We start from the raw sequence: 16,167 nt of genomic DNA, 5'->3' as shown, positions 1-16,167 counted from the left end.
GACAGACAGAGATCACAAGTAGTCAGAGAGGCAGGCAGAGAGAGAGGTGGGGAGGCAGGCTCCCTGCTAAGTAGAGAGCCCAATGTAGGGCTGGATCCCAGGACCCTGAGATCATGACCAGAGCTGAAGGCAGAGGCTTAACCCACTGAGCCACCCAGGTGCCGCCAAAATTCTTAAAGTCATTGTTTTGAGAGTGACAACACACCAACTAGCTCAGATTTATTCTGAGTGGAGGATTTGTTTGTTCATTTATTAATCTGTTCCTAGTCATATCCATAATAGTTAAATTAGGATTTAAAAAACATGGTAGCCTTGGAAACCTGAAGGCTGTTGTTTTAGGAGATGATGGTTCTCCCTTCATCTAGGGGTCGATAATGTGAAGAATTGTGGCCACCTAATTAAACGCAAAAGGAAACAGAAATCAAACAAGGCTAAAGAGGTAGAGAGCTGATGCTCCAGAGATATGTCTAAAGCCAGGATAAACGGAATATTACTGAATTCCTTTCTATGATTATTTCTTCCAAATGTTCATGAGGATGAACTTAGAACAGTGACCTCCACAACTTTATATCCTTATCAAAATGGTGGACTTAGCACCTTGAATCATCAAGAATTGAAAGATTAAAGTCTCAAAGAAGCATAAAAATATTCTTAATCTCTGTGGTCTACTATAACTGTAAAAATCTTCCCTCTAGGGATTATATGAGCTGCCACTGTGACCCATAAATCAATAAATCATGCTTCTGAATATTTTTCATACTTTAAACAGATGAAAACCACATTTTTCTTTCCCAAGGCTAAAAATATTGAAAAACCTTAATGCTTGATATTGTATACTGAGGCTGATCAGAATTTTCAGATTCCCCAGTAATTTTGAGAAAATGAAATCCATTTACCTGACAATGTTTCCTGGATCTACCTCAATCATCCACATGCAACGCAGGTTATTGTCATATGGAAAGGGATAGCCAGGAGATAAGATTCTTCCTGATGATTCTCCTTTAAAACGACCTCCACATTCAGCTATTAAAAAAAAATAATAAATTAAGTCATAATTTAATGCCAATCTTTGCAAAACCAATCAATGGATTTCTCAAAAATATATATTTTTCACCTTAAGGAAAATAAGAATTGATCATCCCTCACCTTAAAACAAAACATCTGTAAATACTTTTTCAGATTAATGTATTGGTTGAAGCAAAAATATACTATACAATAAAACAATAAAGTCTCACGTTAGATCACATAAAAGATAGTAAAATTAACCTAATTAGAGAATTTAAAGAAAGGACACACTCAAGAACTCTGATTTTAGTATTCAAAGATTTTAAGATGTGTTGTTAAATAATGATAACTTAAGAAGAGAAAACAGATGGCAAGTTGCTCACTGCGCCTTGATTGCAGTCTGAATAATTCATCATCTTGCTACCCCACCTCTGAGAAAAACTAATCTTTACTGCAGTCCCTCAGGCCTTCTAAATTTCATTGTCCTTTTATTCCCCTTTAAATCACTCTAAACTCTTTCCCTTTTAACCTCCCAAAAGTCAAAGTGGCATTTTTATTAGATTTCTCACTTCAGTAAAATCTAGTTTAGTTTTGATTTAATGGGTCCCTAAATTTTATAAAACTCATCAAATTAAAAATGTTAAGTATTGTCATACAATATAATTTTTTTTAATCTCTTGGAAGATTTCCTTTCCATTTTGATGCTATTTAATACATTGAGAAGTCTGTAGAGGTTTTACTTCAATATACAGATAAGCCAGAAGGAGCTGTCTGTATTGGAGATGAAAGAAACTGAGTATTGCAGTTAGTAAATTGTGCTACATCTCTAACCCTTGAAACAAGCATAACACTGTAACACATAACACATTTGAAAATTATGCAGATTATTGGATAAAAAAAAAACAAACTCTCAAAACAAAAACATTTTACTTTGTGCTTAAATATTTGAAGGTACTTCCGTATTTGTTTTTCTTGTTTTCCTCACTGTTTCTATCTTACTCACATTCAATGGCTGAATTAAGCTTCTTGGGTTTATTTTGTTTTGTTTTGTTTTGTTTTTATGATTGGAGCAAAGATAGTCAATGACAAACTTTAAGCATTTGGAAGAGACCTAATAACAACTGAATGCAATGGTTTAAATGTGTCGGCTCTATTCATATAGGTAAATTTATTTCAAAGATTGTATGTATTATACTTCACATTAGTTTTATGTGTCAACTTGGTTACGCTGTAGTACCCAGTTATTTTATCAAACACTCATGTAGATATTGATGTGAAAGTATTTTATAGATGAGGTTAACATCTATGATCAGTTGAGTTTAACAAGTTATCCTTTGATAATGTGAGTAGCCCTCATCTCGTCAGTTGGAAGGCTGTAAGAACAAAAACTGAGTTTCCCGAGACAAAAGGAAATTCTTCAAAACTGCAGCACTGAAATCTGCTGAACTTCCAGCCTTTTGACTTTCCCTGTAGATTTAGAACTTGTCAGCTCCCACAACTACATGAGTCAATTCCTTAAAATAAATAAATCTCTTGATAGATGATAGATAGATAGATAGATTTAGATATTCTACTCATTCTATTTCACTGGAGAATGCTGGCTGATATACACTTATAGAGGAGAAGCAACTTTATTTTGCACTACAACATTAATTCAATTTATAATAACAAGTTTGTTATTTCTAGCATAAATGAGAAGATACCAGTATTTAAGATGTTATCACTTACTTAGATTTTTCTCATTTTTAACAAAAATGTTGTAGATAACTTTGCACCTTGTAACTATTTTAATTCATTTTATGTCATTTCTTTATAGTTTATCACTATACGGCATACATATACTATGAGAACAGATTTGATATTCATTCATACAGACTTTTAATCAATTAAAAATCACACTAAGTTTTGTGTACTGTGTTGTATCTTGAATTTAAACATAGTTCGTTTTTATCCATATTTCTTTTATACAAATTTTACTTGGTGTTTTGACTTCAAAAGAGCCTGTGAGATATGCCATAACACTAGAGTTCATATTCTAACAGAAGTTTTATATTAAAAATGAAATAGTATTTAAAGAAGGTATGTAGGTTAAATTCTTCTGGCTATGGTGTTTCAAAAAAATTTGTTTGATCCTTGTATAAGCTTCAGAAACACAATTACCTAGAAATGATCCATATAAACAAAGAAAAGTTTCCTATGTGAGACTGGCAAATATATAGGCATAATAGATATTTAAGGTTAGTGAGCACAGAAAATTATGCTCTTAGGCCAGGTGGTGAAGCTATTAATTGTTGCCAGTAGAGAACAGCATCTAAAATAGAATTTCATCTTCTGTCATCATGGAAATCATCAGCATGACACACCATGCATCCAACTGTTTTCAGCTGTTACTCCTGATCATCCATCATTAAAAAAAAGAAAAAAAAATAGTTTACCCTTCTCATGAAATCTTGAGCAGTTATCAAGTCAGTAAGTTTTTTAAATTTTTTTTAAAAGATATATTTATTTATTTTATTGCTGGATGAAGAGCAGAAGGAGAGGGAGAGAGAAACTCTAAGCAGAATCCATGCGGAGTGTGAAGCCCAAGGTGGGGGCTGGATCTCAAGACCCTAAGACCACAACCTGAGCCAAAACCAAGAGTAGGATACCTAACCAACTATGTCATACATGCATCCTCTCTGACTTGGGGGATTTGTAAATATAAAGTCCATTGATTTATTATGAACAGAACTTCAAAATCTTCTGATCAAAAACCAAATATCACAAAATATTTTAAAAAAGAAGAATGTCTTTAGCTTGGTTCAACATATATAGAAAATACATGTGTTTTAATATATTTGGTTTGTGATCTTAATTTTAAGGACAGCATGGAAAATCAGTATTTACAATTTATATTATAGTGCAACTGTAACTTTTAATGGTTTTCTGAGTATATTACATAGTCACATCAAAGAATACAATCTCAGAGAAAATTAATCAGTGCTTTATTTTTCTCATAACTAATTCCAGTGGGCCAGCTGTTGGTCATATTCCAGAATCCCAAGCTTTGTTAATTTATGTTGGTTATTATTATAGATATTACCCTCATAATCTATCCAAAATCCAATGCCATCTGAAAAGAAAGGCCTATGATTAAATTTTGGTTAAAGAAAAACATGTTTGCTTCCTATGTAAATCAATGTTTCAAGAAACCAACAGAGGCCTTGTGACATCAAACACACCATGTAATTAGATGCAAGGTCTTTAATGACTGGAATTTCACTTTTTTCTACTTGCATTCTAGTAGGTTTTAATGGAGATTCCTATGTCAATCATATCAACTAACAAAGAAATTTTGAAGGTTTAAGTTTCTAAACTCATCAATTTATATACATTAAATATGTGCAGTATTTAGATATTAGTTTTACCTTAATAAAACAGTTACCTTTTTTTAAAGTGTTGATCAATTTTATTTATATGGGCCTGATGCAGAATGGATTTGTGCCTCCACAAATATCATCAAGAAACAAAAATGGCTAAAGAGTAGCTACATGTTTGTTCCCTATTAAGGAGTCAATGTTTTGTTAAAATGTTTCCTTTTGCTGGTTTCTCTCAAGCCAGACAACTATTTATCTTTGGAGCAGGAAGAAAACAAAATTCAAAAAGCAGAAAACAAAACAAAAAACAAAAACAAAACAACAACAAAAAAATCCCACCCAAACTGGCATCTTTATCAATACTTTTCTATACACCCTCTTACCCACACATACAAGTCATTCATTTATTGATCTGTAATTTGGTAATACTCCAGCTGTGCAATGAGATCATGATCCATTCTCTAGCATTGTAGAGGCAATATATCTGATGTCACTTGCTTCTTTTTTTGAAATTGGTTAATTTTGTTATGCTACATACACCTCAGAAAAGCTTATGTACTTCTTAGATTTTTGAAAAAGTATATATAAAAAGAAAGCTTTTGAGAACAGTTCATTGTTTTTTAATCTATCCTGACACCAGGACATGCGATAAGTTTATTAAAACAAATCCAATCAGTGTGATTCAGTAAATGTGTACAATAAGTCTTAAAATATACTTGCAGTGAGTTAAATTTTATATCAAGATAGAAGAATTGGAACGACTCCATACACTTCATCCATGTTCTACAAAAAATGTATTTATCAAAGAACTTACCAAAAAGACCCTTTCACTTTCCATTAATTCCTCTGACAAATTTGAGCTAGGAGTTTATTAACTTCATGATTTTAGGTATGAGTTGTGGGTGGACAGATGAGATCCTTTGAAAAGGTACAGCATATTTGGACAACACTTCTACAGAAATAATTATGAAGATATAAAAGAGGATCCTACCAATACAGGAAGGCAGAGGATAGTCCCATGCCCTTCTTTCCCCCGTCATGCACTTGAGAAGGCTACTGCCATGGAGAGTGTAGCCTGGATTGCATCCATAAATAATAGTGCTACCAGCAAAGTGACCTTGGTCACTGATCTTGTATCCAAATTGTGGAATGCCAGGATCCTCACAATGTGAAAGTTCAAAACCTGTGATAAGAATACAAAATTATTAAAGGCAACATTTAACAGGAAGATTTAAAATTGTACAAGCAGTCTTCTTCTGTTGTCTTTAATATAATTATATACTTTTCCCTAATTGTATTACTCTTATAATATTTAATTCTGATAGTATTTGACAGCCATAAAAAGTTTTTTTTCTTAAAAATTTAGAATTTGTTGTAATTTTATAGATTGATTGATTGTAATTTTATTTTATTTATTTATTTATTTTTTTTAAAGATTTTATTTATTTATTTGTCAGAGAGAGCGCGAGCGAGAGCAAGCACAGGCAGACAGAGTGGAAGGCAGAGTCAGAGGTAGAAGCAGGCTCCCCACGGAGCAAGGAGCCCGATGCGGGACTCGATCCCAAGACGCTGGGATCATGACCTGAGCCGAAGGCAGCTGCTTAACCAACTGAGCCACCCAGGCGTCCCGATTGATTGTAATTTTAAATTTTGCACCTCTGTCAAGATAACTGTACCATGGCTTGTTATAGCACTAAGTTTCTGGCTTACCTCAAGTGATTTATGGCTCATAATTAATTCTAACCAAAGTGTCTTCTAGGGTTATACCATCAAAATTTTAAAATCCAAACAAAACATGTGAAATTATACCTGTCCAGTTAACAGGTATGTCTATTGCAAATATAGCTGTAGATTGCTTTACTTTGATAGCGCTGGAAGGAAATGATAGTCTCATACTGAAAATACAGTTTTTCAAGAGGTAATATAATAATAGTATTCAGCTTAAAGTACTCTGGATTTTTATATTCTGCTCTCTCCACAATATATAGCTTTCAAAAATTCTCACAGGAAAAAAAAAACCAACATATCAAAGCTACGGGTTGTTCATTCTCTGGTGCAAAGAAATAATTCTTATGTCAGCAGTTTGGGCTTTCTGCATGAATTGTGCTGGAAACTTGGTTTCCTGAGATTAATAATCCTGGAGAAGTTCATTTACAACTAACTATATCAGTGGTGAGAGAATGCCAGGGAGCTTTCTAGCCAGAGAAGGTTTATTCTTTGAGGGAAGATGAGGTCCAGGCCTTACAGACATCTCTAGATTATAATAGCTGGAGGCACAGGAGGCTAACCTACCTACTAGAGGTAGGAATTTACATTTCAAAGGTTGAAATGAGAACTCAGGATCCTTTCCATCCCATCTCCAAGCTTCAAAGGTCTTTCTCCCTCCTTTTAGGAGAGGAGAGGAAGTTGACTTCCTTAAGCTAAGCAAGTCCATTTTTCTTCATCCCTCGTCCCTGGGAATTCATAGATTTTTCCATCTCATTTCCATCATGTTATTACAGGGGTGAGGACTAGGTCAAAAGAGTGGGGGACAGCCTGATATTATTATTACATTATTTAAATTATAATTGGTACTGTCTCTAGACCCAGAAGGCACTGTGTGCATATGCAGAATAAAGTCAATAAGAACAAATATCAAAAGCTTAACAGTAATGGCACAATTCATTATTAAGAATCTGAAAGAACTAGAAAAGGATACTTCATGATTTAAACCAAGCATGATAGTAGTAATCAAAATCTAGACTCCTTAGCTATGGCAGGCTCAACTTTTTTTTTTTTTTTTTAAGATTTTATTTATTTATTCGAGAGAGAGAGAGTGCATAGGAAGGGGAGGAGGGTCAGAAGGAGAGAGAGAAGCAGACTCCCTGCTGAGCAGAGAGCCACTTAGGGATGGATCCCAGGACCCTGGGATCATTATCTGAACTGAAGGCAGACATTTAAGCTACTGAACCACCCAGGTGCCCCTAAAGTTCTTGTCTTTAGTGTCTCACAAAGTGTATAAATGTAAGATAAATAATAGAATGAATGTACCAAAGATAATTAGGTGCAATTTACACCAGTTATAGCTTCTGAGATTTGAGAGCTATAAAGAATATTCTAGAGAGCTTCATGAGTACCGCAAAATTTGTGATTTCAAGACAAATGTTGTTGTAGAAAAAGAAAATTTTATGTGTGCAAATCATATTATAAACAAAAGATTTGCATCTCTTTTATAGGCACAGATCTGTGACCAAATTAATCTAGATTTGAACTAGAAAACAAAAAAGATGTATTAGTTCACATGTCAAATAGTGAATTTGCCTCACGGACTTCCTAGAATGTCAAAACAGATATTAAATCACTAAAACTTGCACATCTCGAAGCACTGAATATATGATAATTTCAGTATATTGAGGGATACATCACCTCTCAGAGAACATAAGAAGCCCCTTCTACTCTTTTCTTTGGGGTCTTAGCCATTTTTTTCCTCCTAAACTTATAGAATTACTTAGCACATTTTCATTATTTTACAAACATTTGCTTCTTTCCTTCATTTTTCCATAGAGTGAAATCAGTTCATTTCCCCCCTCTTTTCCACAATGCCATCTCAGCACAAATCTTGGCACATAGAGGGTGTTTAATAATTTTTGTGAATAAATGGGAATTTCAGAGGCAATTATCTTGAGGAGACAACTGAAAAAGAAAACTAAAATAATGCTGATGAGAAACTGAAGTTTATGAAACAATTTTTAAAAATCTCCAGGAATTTCCTGTACGGATCAATCTGTGACAGTTTCATGTGAGTGAAAATATGTTCAAATAAAGCAAATGGGGGCGCCTGGGTGGCTCAGTGGGTTAAGCCTCTGCCTTCAGCTCAGGTCATGATCCCAAGGTCCTGGGAGCCCCCGGCTCTCTGCTCAGCAGGGAGCCTGCTTCCCCCTTCCCTTCTGCCTGCCTCTCTGCCTAGTTGTGATCTCTGTCTGTCATATAAATAAATAAAATCCGATGAGATTGGGCGCGTTCAGGGTGGTATGGCCGTAGTCCATCAGAAAGGATGAATACCCAACTTTTGTAGCAACGTGGACGGGCCTGGAAGAGATTATGCTGAGTGAAATAAGTCAAGCAGAGATAGTCAGTTATCATATGGTTTCACTTATTTGTGGAGCATAACAAATATCATGGAGGACAAGGGGTGTTAGAGAGGAGAAGGGAGTTGGGGTAAATTGGAAGGGGAGGTGAATCATGAGACACTATGGACTCTGAAAAACAATCTGAGGGGTTTGAAGTCACGAGGGTGTGGGAGGTTGGGGTACCAGGAGGTGGGTATTACAGACGGCACAGATTGCATGGAGCACTGGGTGTGGTGAAAAATAATGAATACTGTTTTTCTGAAAATAAATAAATTGGAAAAAAATAAGAAAAAATGGTAAAAGGGAAAGATTAAAAAGTTAAAAAAATTAGCATAAGAAAAAAATAAAATTTAAAAAATTTAAAAAAATAAATAAAATCTTTTTTTTTTAAGGCAAATGTAAACAGCTTCAGAAACAGAGCCAAACAAGAAGTTAGAAGTCATAACTCAAATTGTGACACATATGAGATATAAAGGATCCATGGTCAAGCAAGTCAGTCTTTCAAATACAGAAGCAGAAATGGCAGAAGTAGTAACTCTAAATTTTGAGGACACATTATTTTACATGGATCTGCATACTTAATACTACATTTAAAGTGTCCTTGCTCAAAAATTACAAGTTTGCATGCCTTCTACCAGACATAACATTTCGTTTATCATTCAAAATGCACCCACTTCTGAGTTTTACCATATCATTTATCAAAATAAAAATTGAAATCAAGCTCCCTTTTCAAGGTTTATTACCAAATTCATCCTTCTTTAATTTGAATGTTCTGTAAATGTGGTTGGCAATTGCCGGTGATGAGGTAAAATGGAGAAATTCTTTGTAAATTAAGATAATTTATAATACTTTGCATTGTAGATGAAAATGCACGAGGACAATAGTATATAAGCTACAAAGCACAACATAATTTAGTCCAATTTGGTAGAATTATTGTTGCTTATTCATAAATATTCAGATCTGTCTTATCTTTATGGAAACATTCAGCTGCCAGTCTTTTCACTGAAAAGCTCAAATACTTGAAACTGACAATTACATAAAGATGTGTATGAAAAATCCTATATACTATAAATATTCACCATTCCTCATGAAATTTGATACTCTGGTGAAACGAAATTTGTAGAGCACAAAATGAACTGAAAGTCCCCATTACCTAAATCCTTTTGACTTAATGAATGACTTTTACACTGAAATTTAATTCCTTTCCTGCCACCATTAGTATAAGGATTTCTTATTTATTTTTAAGTCATTATTTGAAACCCATACAAGAATACTAAGAATAACATAACAACTTCTTCATCTGGCTCTATCAGATTCTGGTAAGTGGCTTCAGATTAATATTAATATTATTTCAGATTAATATTCATATTAATTGATCATATTCACATATTCTTATTGAGAAATAAATATGATAAAACAAGTTAAAGCTCCGTTTTTCCCTTCTCAGTCCTTCTCTGATTTTTCCCTTACCAAGAGCTAGCAAATATTCTAAATTAGTATATTATTTTCACACCTTTTTAACATTTTTATCACACATCTATATACCTATGAACAATACCTAGTATATTTTGCATTTATACATTTTAAAATGTTTATTTATTTAACAGAGGGAGAGAACGAGAGAGAAAGAGAGAGAGCACGTGGGCATGTGAGCACGAGTAGGGGAAGAGACAGAGGGATGGATAGTGACAAGCAGACTATCTGCTGAGCAGGGTGCCTGGCTCTGGGGCTCCATCCCAGGACCCTGAGATCACAATCTGAGCCAAAGTCAGATGCTTAATCATCCAAGCCACCCAGGTACCCCACAAGGATTTATACATTTTATAAATTATACAATTATTTTCAAATTTCTTCTGAAGCTTTATTTATTGCCCAGCATTGTATTTTAACCTTTACAAACACACACATCACACACATAAACATTTTATTCATTTTCACTACTCTGTGGTATTTCATTAGAAACATACTCCAAAATTGATTTATTTATTTTCCAACTGATGAGCATTTACACTGTTTCCAATTATTCCATGCTACAAAAAGGCTATACTTTTTGGTTTCCTTTTGCACATGTTACAAACATTACTATCCCATGTAGGGTTCCAGAGTTCATTTTGTCTTAAGATTCCATCAAAATCTTCTAATCTGCTTTTTAACTTCTGCCTTGGCCTACAAAAAGATGAATAATTCAATTCCTACTCAACATAATTTCTGTGCAATTTGTTTATGAGCAATAACTATGTATTCACACGGGGTAATGTCACATAGTCAGCAGAACAGTAATCCAATAAGGCAGATGGCTTAGCAATATAAATATTTGAAAACTCAATCTTTGAATGTAGGTGAGCAAGTCTGATGGAACTTAAAAGAGATATTTATATGCTTTTTAAAAAAATTCAGTTAAAATGTAAATATGTACTTAATATTGTAAAAGTTACATTTTAGAAAATTTAATGGTGAATGAAGATGTATTAGGTATATAGACTAAAAGTATGAACTTTCAAATTGTTAAACAAAAAGTAAATAGGTTGTTAATAAGGGAACTGAGAAAGCATGTTGGCTAAATAGAGTAAAGGGTCATATCCTTTCTGAAACTAAGAACATTAATTAAAGTTTAAATAATAATGCAAGGAAACTTAGAGATTAATCTATCATCATCTTAATCTCTATTGAATTTGGTCGATTTGACTTAGCATATTTAGTAAAATAATCTACAAGAATTATATTTAATGTTCGATTATTAAATTCTACTTAGGCTGTGAATCTTGTGAGAAAAAGTCTCATTTTAGAATCCTTTCTAATTAAATGAAGATGTACACAAAATAGAATGTCAACTTTGCCACTTTAAAATTTGAAAGCAGGAAATAAAAAACAATAAAATTCACAAGCAGGAAATTTGTCCACAGTCATGCACAACAGTTGGGATAATCCTTTTTGATTCAGACATAATAAATAATATAAAAGGAATAAAAAGGAGAAAATATTAAAATACTACACATTCCTTTTTTTCTTCACTGGCCAAAGTAATAATAATAATAATAATAACAATAATAAAAGCACACACTTATTCCTCGCTAGTGAAACTCTATGACATGTATCAAACTTGGAAACCACAAACTTTATAAGAATGGTTTAAGAAGACAATCCTTGCAGTTTTCAGTATATAGATGTAAAACATTTAAACAAGCAAGTTTGTGGAAATGACTGATATGCATTTCCAACTGGAGGAACAGGAGATATGATAAATAATTTTTTAAAAAAATGTTAATGCTCTAAATCTCATTTATAAACATCTGAGTAGAAAACATTACTCACAGGCTTTCCTATATTTTAATTTGTTAGGCATGAAAAAGTGAGGGATATTTTTAAATGGCTAGTTTGTGTCTCATGCATCATATATTTGTACATCATTCTGGGTTAGTGACATTCAGCTTTGTCTGAACATTAATTCTTAACCATCAGTCATTTGGTATAAGGCCAAATTGTATAGTTGGTTCATTCTAGATACATCTAGGAATGGAATTTTACTAGATATTGCCAAATTATTCTCCTAGGTTACTTTACCAACCTGCATTCCCCAAAGTTAAAAGAGTTTCATGTTCTTCAAATTGCCATCAGCATTTAGGATTGTAGGACATTTTAATTTTTACTAATGTCATGAATATTAATATTATTAAAGCAGAGTTTCTTTCTAAACAAGTATTATTTTTCTCAGAGTTCTTATTTTGATGTTACATAATTTATTTCTGCTTAGAAAGAGAGGACCTCACCTTCAATGATACAAATCTAACCACAACAATAACAAAAATAACCCAACTGTAATAACATACTATTTTCAGTTTAATTTTCTCAATTTCTATTAAACATTTTTTGTTTGTTTGATTACTGCCTACCTGAGGCTACCTTTGTGTGAAATTTTCTTTTCATTTTCTTATTAATTTATAGATTCCTTTCTGTAGAGTTTAATTTTCCTGTTACATATATGGTAAATATTTCCTAAAAATGTCTCATCTTTCTATTCTGTTTATGGCATTTTTTGCTACAGAAACATTTAAAAAAAAACACATGATGACTGGCACTGGGTCAGGAAAATAGAAGCCACTTAGACATTTTGAATTGCTAAGATTCCATACATTAGAAATAGGTCCATCTTTATTCTTATGGTATTGAGGGAAAATACAAGAAATGCAGACAGTGTAAAGGTCAGAAGACCACTGCTGGCTTTCAGGACATCCTGGACTTCAGGGAAGATGCTACCACATGAAACCACCTGCCTGCATCGCTATCCCACCTGCTGCACCAGAATGGCTTCTCCATCCACTCCACCTCTAGGCTCTCGCAGGGCTGCCTTTAATTGGCAGAATCTAAGTAGAGGTCTTCACTGGCCAGAGTCTGGGAAATACAGTTGCCAGGTTGCTAGTCTCTACACTTCAGGGAAGTGCAGAGATGTTACTGACTACTGATGGGTTTTTGCTTGTGTATCTTGTTTTAGAAATCGTACTCCACCTTAAAGACATAGCTGTTCTAGGCCACACTTTCTTTTTTCCTATCTATTTTATTTTATTTATTTTTGTAAAGATTTTATTTATTTATTTGAGAGAAAGAGATAGCGAGAGAGAGCACGATAGAGGAAGGGAGAAGGAGAAGCATCATTAAAGCGGGGCTCATCCCAGGATCCAGGATCATGAACTGAGCTGAAGGTCAGACACAATCGACTGAGCCACCCAGGAGCCCCTTTTTCCTCAATATTTTAATGTTTTCATACTCATATAAGTCTTCAATCCCCGGAAATTAGTTTTTCTGTAAGGAGTATACTAGTAGGTCTTTAGATGTTTAAGTTCAAAACTTACAAAGCTTTTGGGATGTCAAAGTTATAAAAATGACAGTGACCATTTTGTTATTCTATTATGAAGAACTAATATTGCCTATGTAAATGACAGATAATGAAGAAATATTTCTCCAATAGTTTAGCTAGAATACCTTATATTACATAATGCAGCATTAGTTAGCATTTCCTTTATTACCTGGTTAATTTCAAGTTTTAAGAGTGAGAGAAATGCCAAATGCATCTGTGAAGAGTTTATGGGACAGAGACCCACCCAGGCTAACTTTGTTGCTCCCTTGTAATTTACTTATTCTCTACAGGCATTTGCATTAAAATACATCCAAAGCATAAAGTTAGAGCCAATAAATCACCTGATTATTTTTCATTATTAACACTGCCAACAACATCCTAGTAATTATATTAAAGAGTTTAAATAAGGATAATTTATTATATATTTATAAGGTTAGTACACAAGAAAAGGTATCACAAGTTAGTTAATGCCCATCATTAATTTGAATATAAAGTTTGAAATTGGCATGTTTCATGTGGATTAATGAATCATTTCAAGCAACAAAACTGGAAGGCTAAAAGTGTCCAAATATAGCTGAACTTTTCCCTTGGGATAGTGAACATTTCTCCAATGAGTTTTTAGTAAATGAAATGTACAGAGGTGATAACAAGAGGCCCAGAGATAGCATCTACTGGCTGGGCATCATGGACATTTACCAGATCAGTTTTTGAGAAGACAATGCCATAATCCATCAAAAAAGGTATGATTTCGCTCTGTAATGGATGGTTGTTTAAAATACCCAACTACTTTCTATTGAATAAAAGTGGGAGAACTACAAATGAGTAGAGCTAAAGGAATCTGCAATGAAGCATAACTTCAAGACATAAAGTTTAAAGACTACACAAACAACATAAAATACACGAGGTCTAAGTTATCCTCTTATTCTAAGTTTGGCCAATAAGAAAACATTCTGATTCTCAGGCATAAAATGATGAAAGTGTCTTTGGAATAAATTGCATTTGCTTTTTAAAATATTTGTTTTTACATTTACATCAACAATAAAAAAATGATAAATCCATGGAAATTCAAATATAAAACACCTCGAACTTGGGTTGAAGATAATATAGTATGGTGATTAAGAGGCAGAGAGCCCTTCAGTTCAATTTCTGTATCTGTACTTAATAGGTTTGTGATCTTGGGCAAGTCATAACTCTTTTGTGCTTCATTTTCCTCTTCTTCTAACTGGGAATAATAGTACCTTCCTCATAGGGTTATATCTTATACCTGGTAGAGAGTAGATAAATGTTAGCTATTATTTTTAACTCTACTATGTAAAGATACACTGGTGTTGAAAGATTTCTCTGTATCTTTTAAGTGAAATCCAACCCCTTACTATAGTCCACCTCGCCCCTGCCTAGTTTCCACTTTTTCATTTTGTCTCATTCTCCTTGCTCATTCAGTTCTAGCTGCATAACTCAAACTCAGGTCTCTCTCGAGCCTTTGCACTTGATGATCTATCTGTCTGGCACCCTCTCCCCACAGATCTGTTTGTGGTTGTCCTTTCTTATAATTCCAATATCAACTCAAGTAATAACCTCTTCTGAGATGGAGTCCCAGAACCAACTAACTACAGTAACCCCATCTCCTATACTATCTCTCCAATTGGCCAGTTAGAAATTATGTCTAAATGAAGTTCTCTTATCCTTTGTTCTTGTCTTTCTTCTCTGTCTTGTCCCACTAAAATGACATTTCTACAACTTAATCTTCAGTGAGAGATTCAGTGAAAGACATTGGATTTACAGCCACCTTCTTGAAATGTGGATTGAGGGGCTGAAGAAGTCTGGTCAGGTTATCCTATCAGGTTTTGCTGAGTTCTATTCCAGAGTGAACCAGAACGGAGTGGTACTTTAAGAAAGATACTAAGGGGCGCCCAGGTGGCTCAGTTAGTTAAGTTTCTCCCTCTGACCTTCTGCCTTCTCATGCTATCTCTCACTCTCAAATAAATGAATACAATCTTTAAAAAAAAAAAAGAAAGAAAGAAAGAAAGGATACTATAATGATATCTTAATTTCTGATCTGTTCTTCCAAGTTTAGAAAGAGATGGTAATTTTCTCTCCCTTGACTCCCCCACTACCTCTAGGAAATGCAGCTTTGCCTTTAGGGGTCACAGGGAAATTGTCAACTAATTTGCATTAAAAAAAAGAATGCCTTATCTATATCTTTATTTGGGGTGAGTTTCAGATTTCTCCAGGGCAAGAGTATCTGATAGCTGTTAATTTGAGAAGAATGGAAGAATGACCTGACTCCCGGAGGGAGTTAGTTCTGAGAGGCTGTGTCGTGGGATTGATACCCTAATGGTAGTCAGGGTCTGACCAAGTTTATCATGCCATTTTATTCTCAACCAGTGTAGCTATCTAGGCTCCAGTTATTCTAATCAAACTAGGTAGAGTTGACTGGAAACTTATCTGGGAGAAAGATAGCCCCAGAAAAGCTAAAAAGTATTATTCTTGACAACTCTTAATGTTGTGTTTTTATGTTATGTTTATCTTAATGGGTTATGACTGAAGAGATTCAATTTGCCTTAGAAAAATAAATGAATGAGAGAGTTTCTCCTCAAGTATGATGTAGGATTTCACAAGTATATATATAATTTATTTATTGATGAAGGAGAGTGAAAGAAGCTCACTGTCTTCTTAGTGTAGTAGAGCTGAAATTATTAATAATGAGTAAACCAAATGCTTTTCCTTTTTAAACACCCGAGAGTCCAGGCTTCCATAATTCCATTAATTGCAGAGGCATATATTGATGCAACATCTATGGATTTATTACTTGTTTTGGAATAACTGCTACAGCTGTACATTGTAG

The 16,167-nt window shown here is 33.9% G+C and overlaps 1 protein-coding gene across 5 annotated transcripts in view; it reads right to left on the bottom strand.

The window, feature by feature from the left end:
• CSMD3 (CUB and Sushi multiple domains 3) overlaps positions 1 to 16,167 on the bottom strand; it is a 1,245,805-nt gene that overhangs the window by 314,033 nt on the left and 915,605 nt on the right. For all 5 annotated transcript variants that reach the window (XM_082720053.1, XM_082720054.1, XM_082720055.1 and 2 more), the window contains 2 exons: positions 5,353 to 5,544; positions 897 to 1,023 (listed from right to left, as the gene is read on the bottom strand). In XM_082720053.1, coding sequence (XP_082576179.1) covers positions 897 to 1,023; positions 5,353 to 5,544 — 319 coding nt within the window. The remainder of the gene's footprint in view (positions 1 to 896; positions 1,024 to 5,352; positions 5,545 to 16,167) is intronic.

The sequence above is a fragment of the Mustela nivalis genome, assembly GCF_964662115.1.
Source record: "Mustela nivalis genome assembly, chromosome: 2".
Lineage (NCBI taxonomy): Eukaryota > Metazoa > Chordata > Mammalia > Carnivora > Mustelidae > Mustela > Mustela nivalis.
The sequence above is the reverse complement of the archived record's forward strand: the minus strand, read 5'-3'. Positions and strand labels throughout refer to the sequence as shown.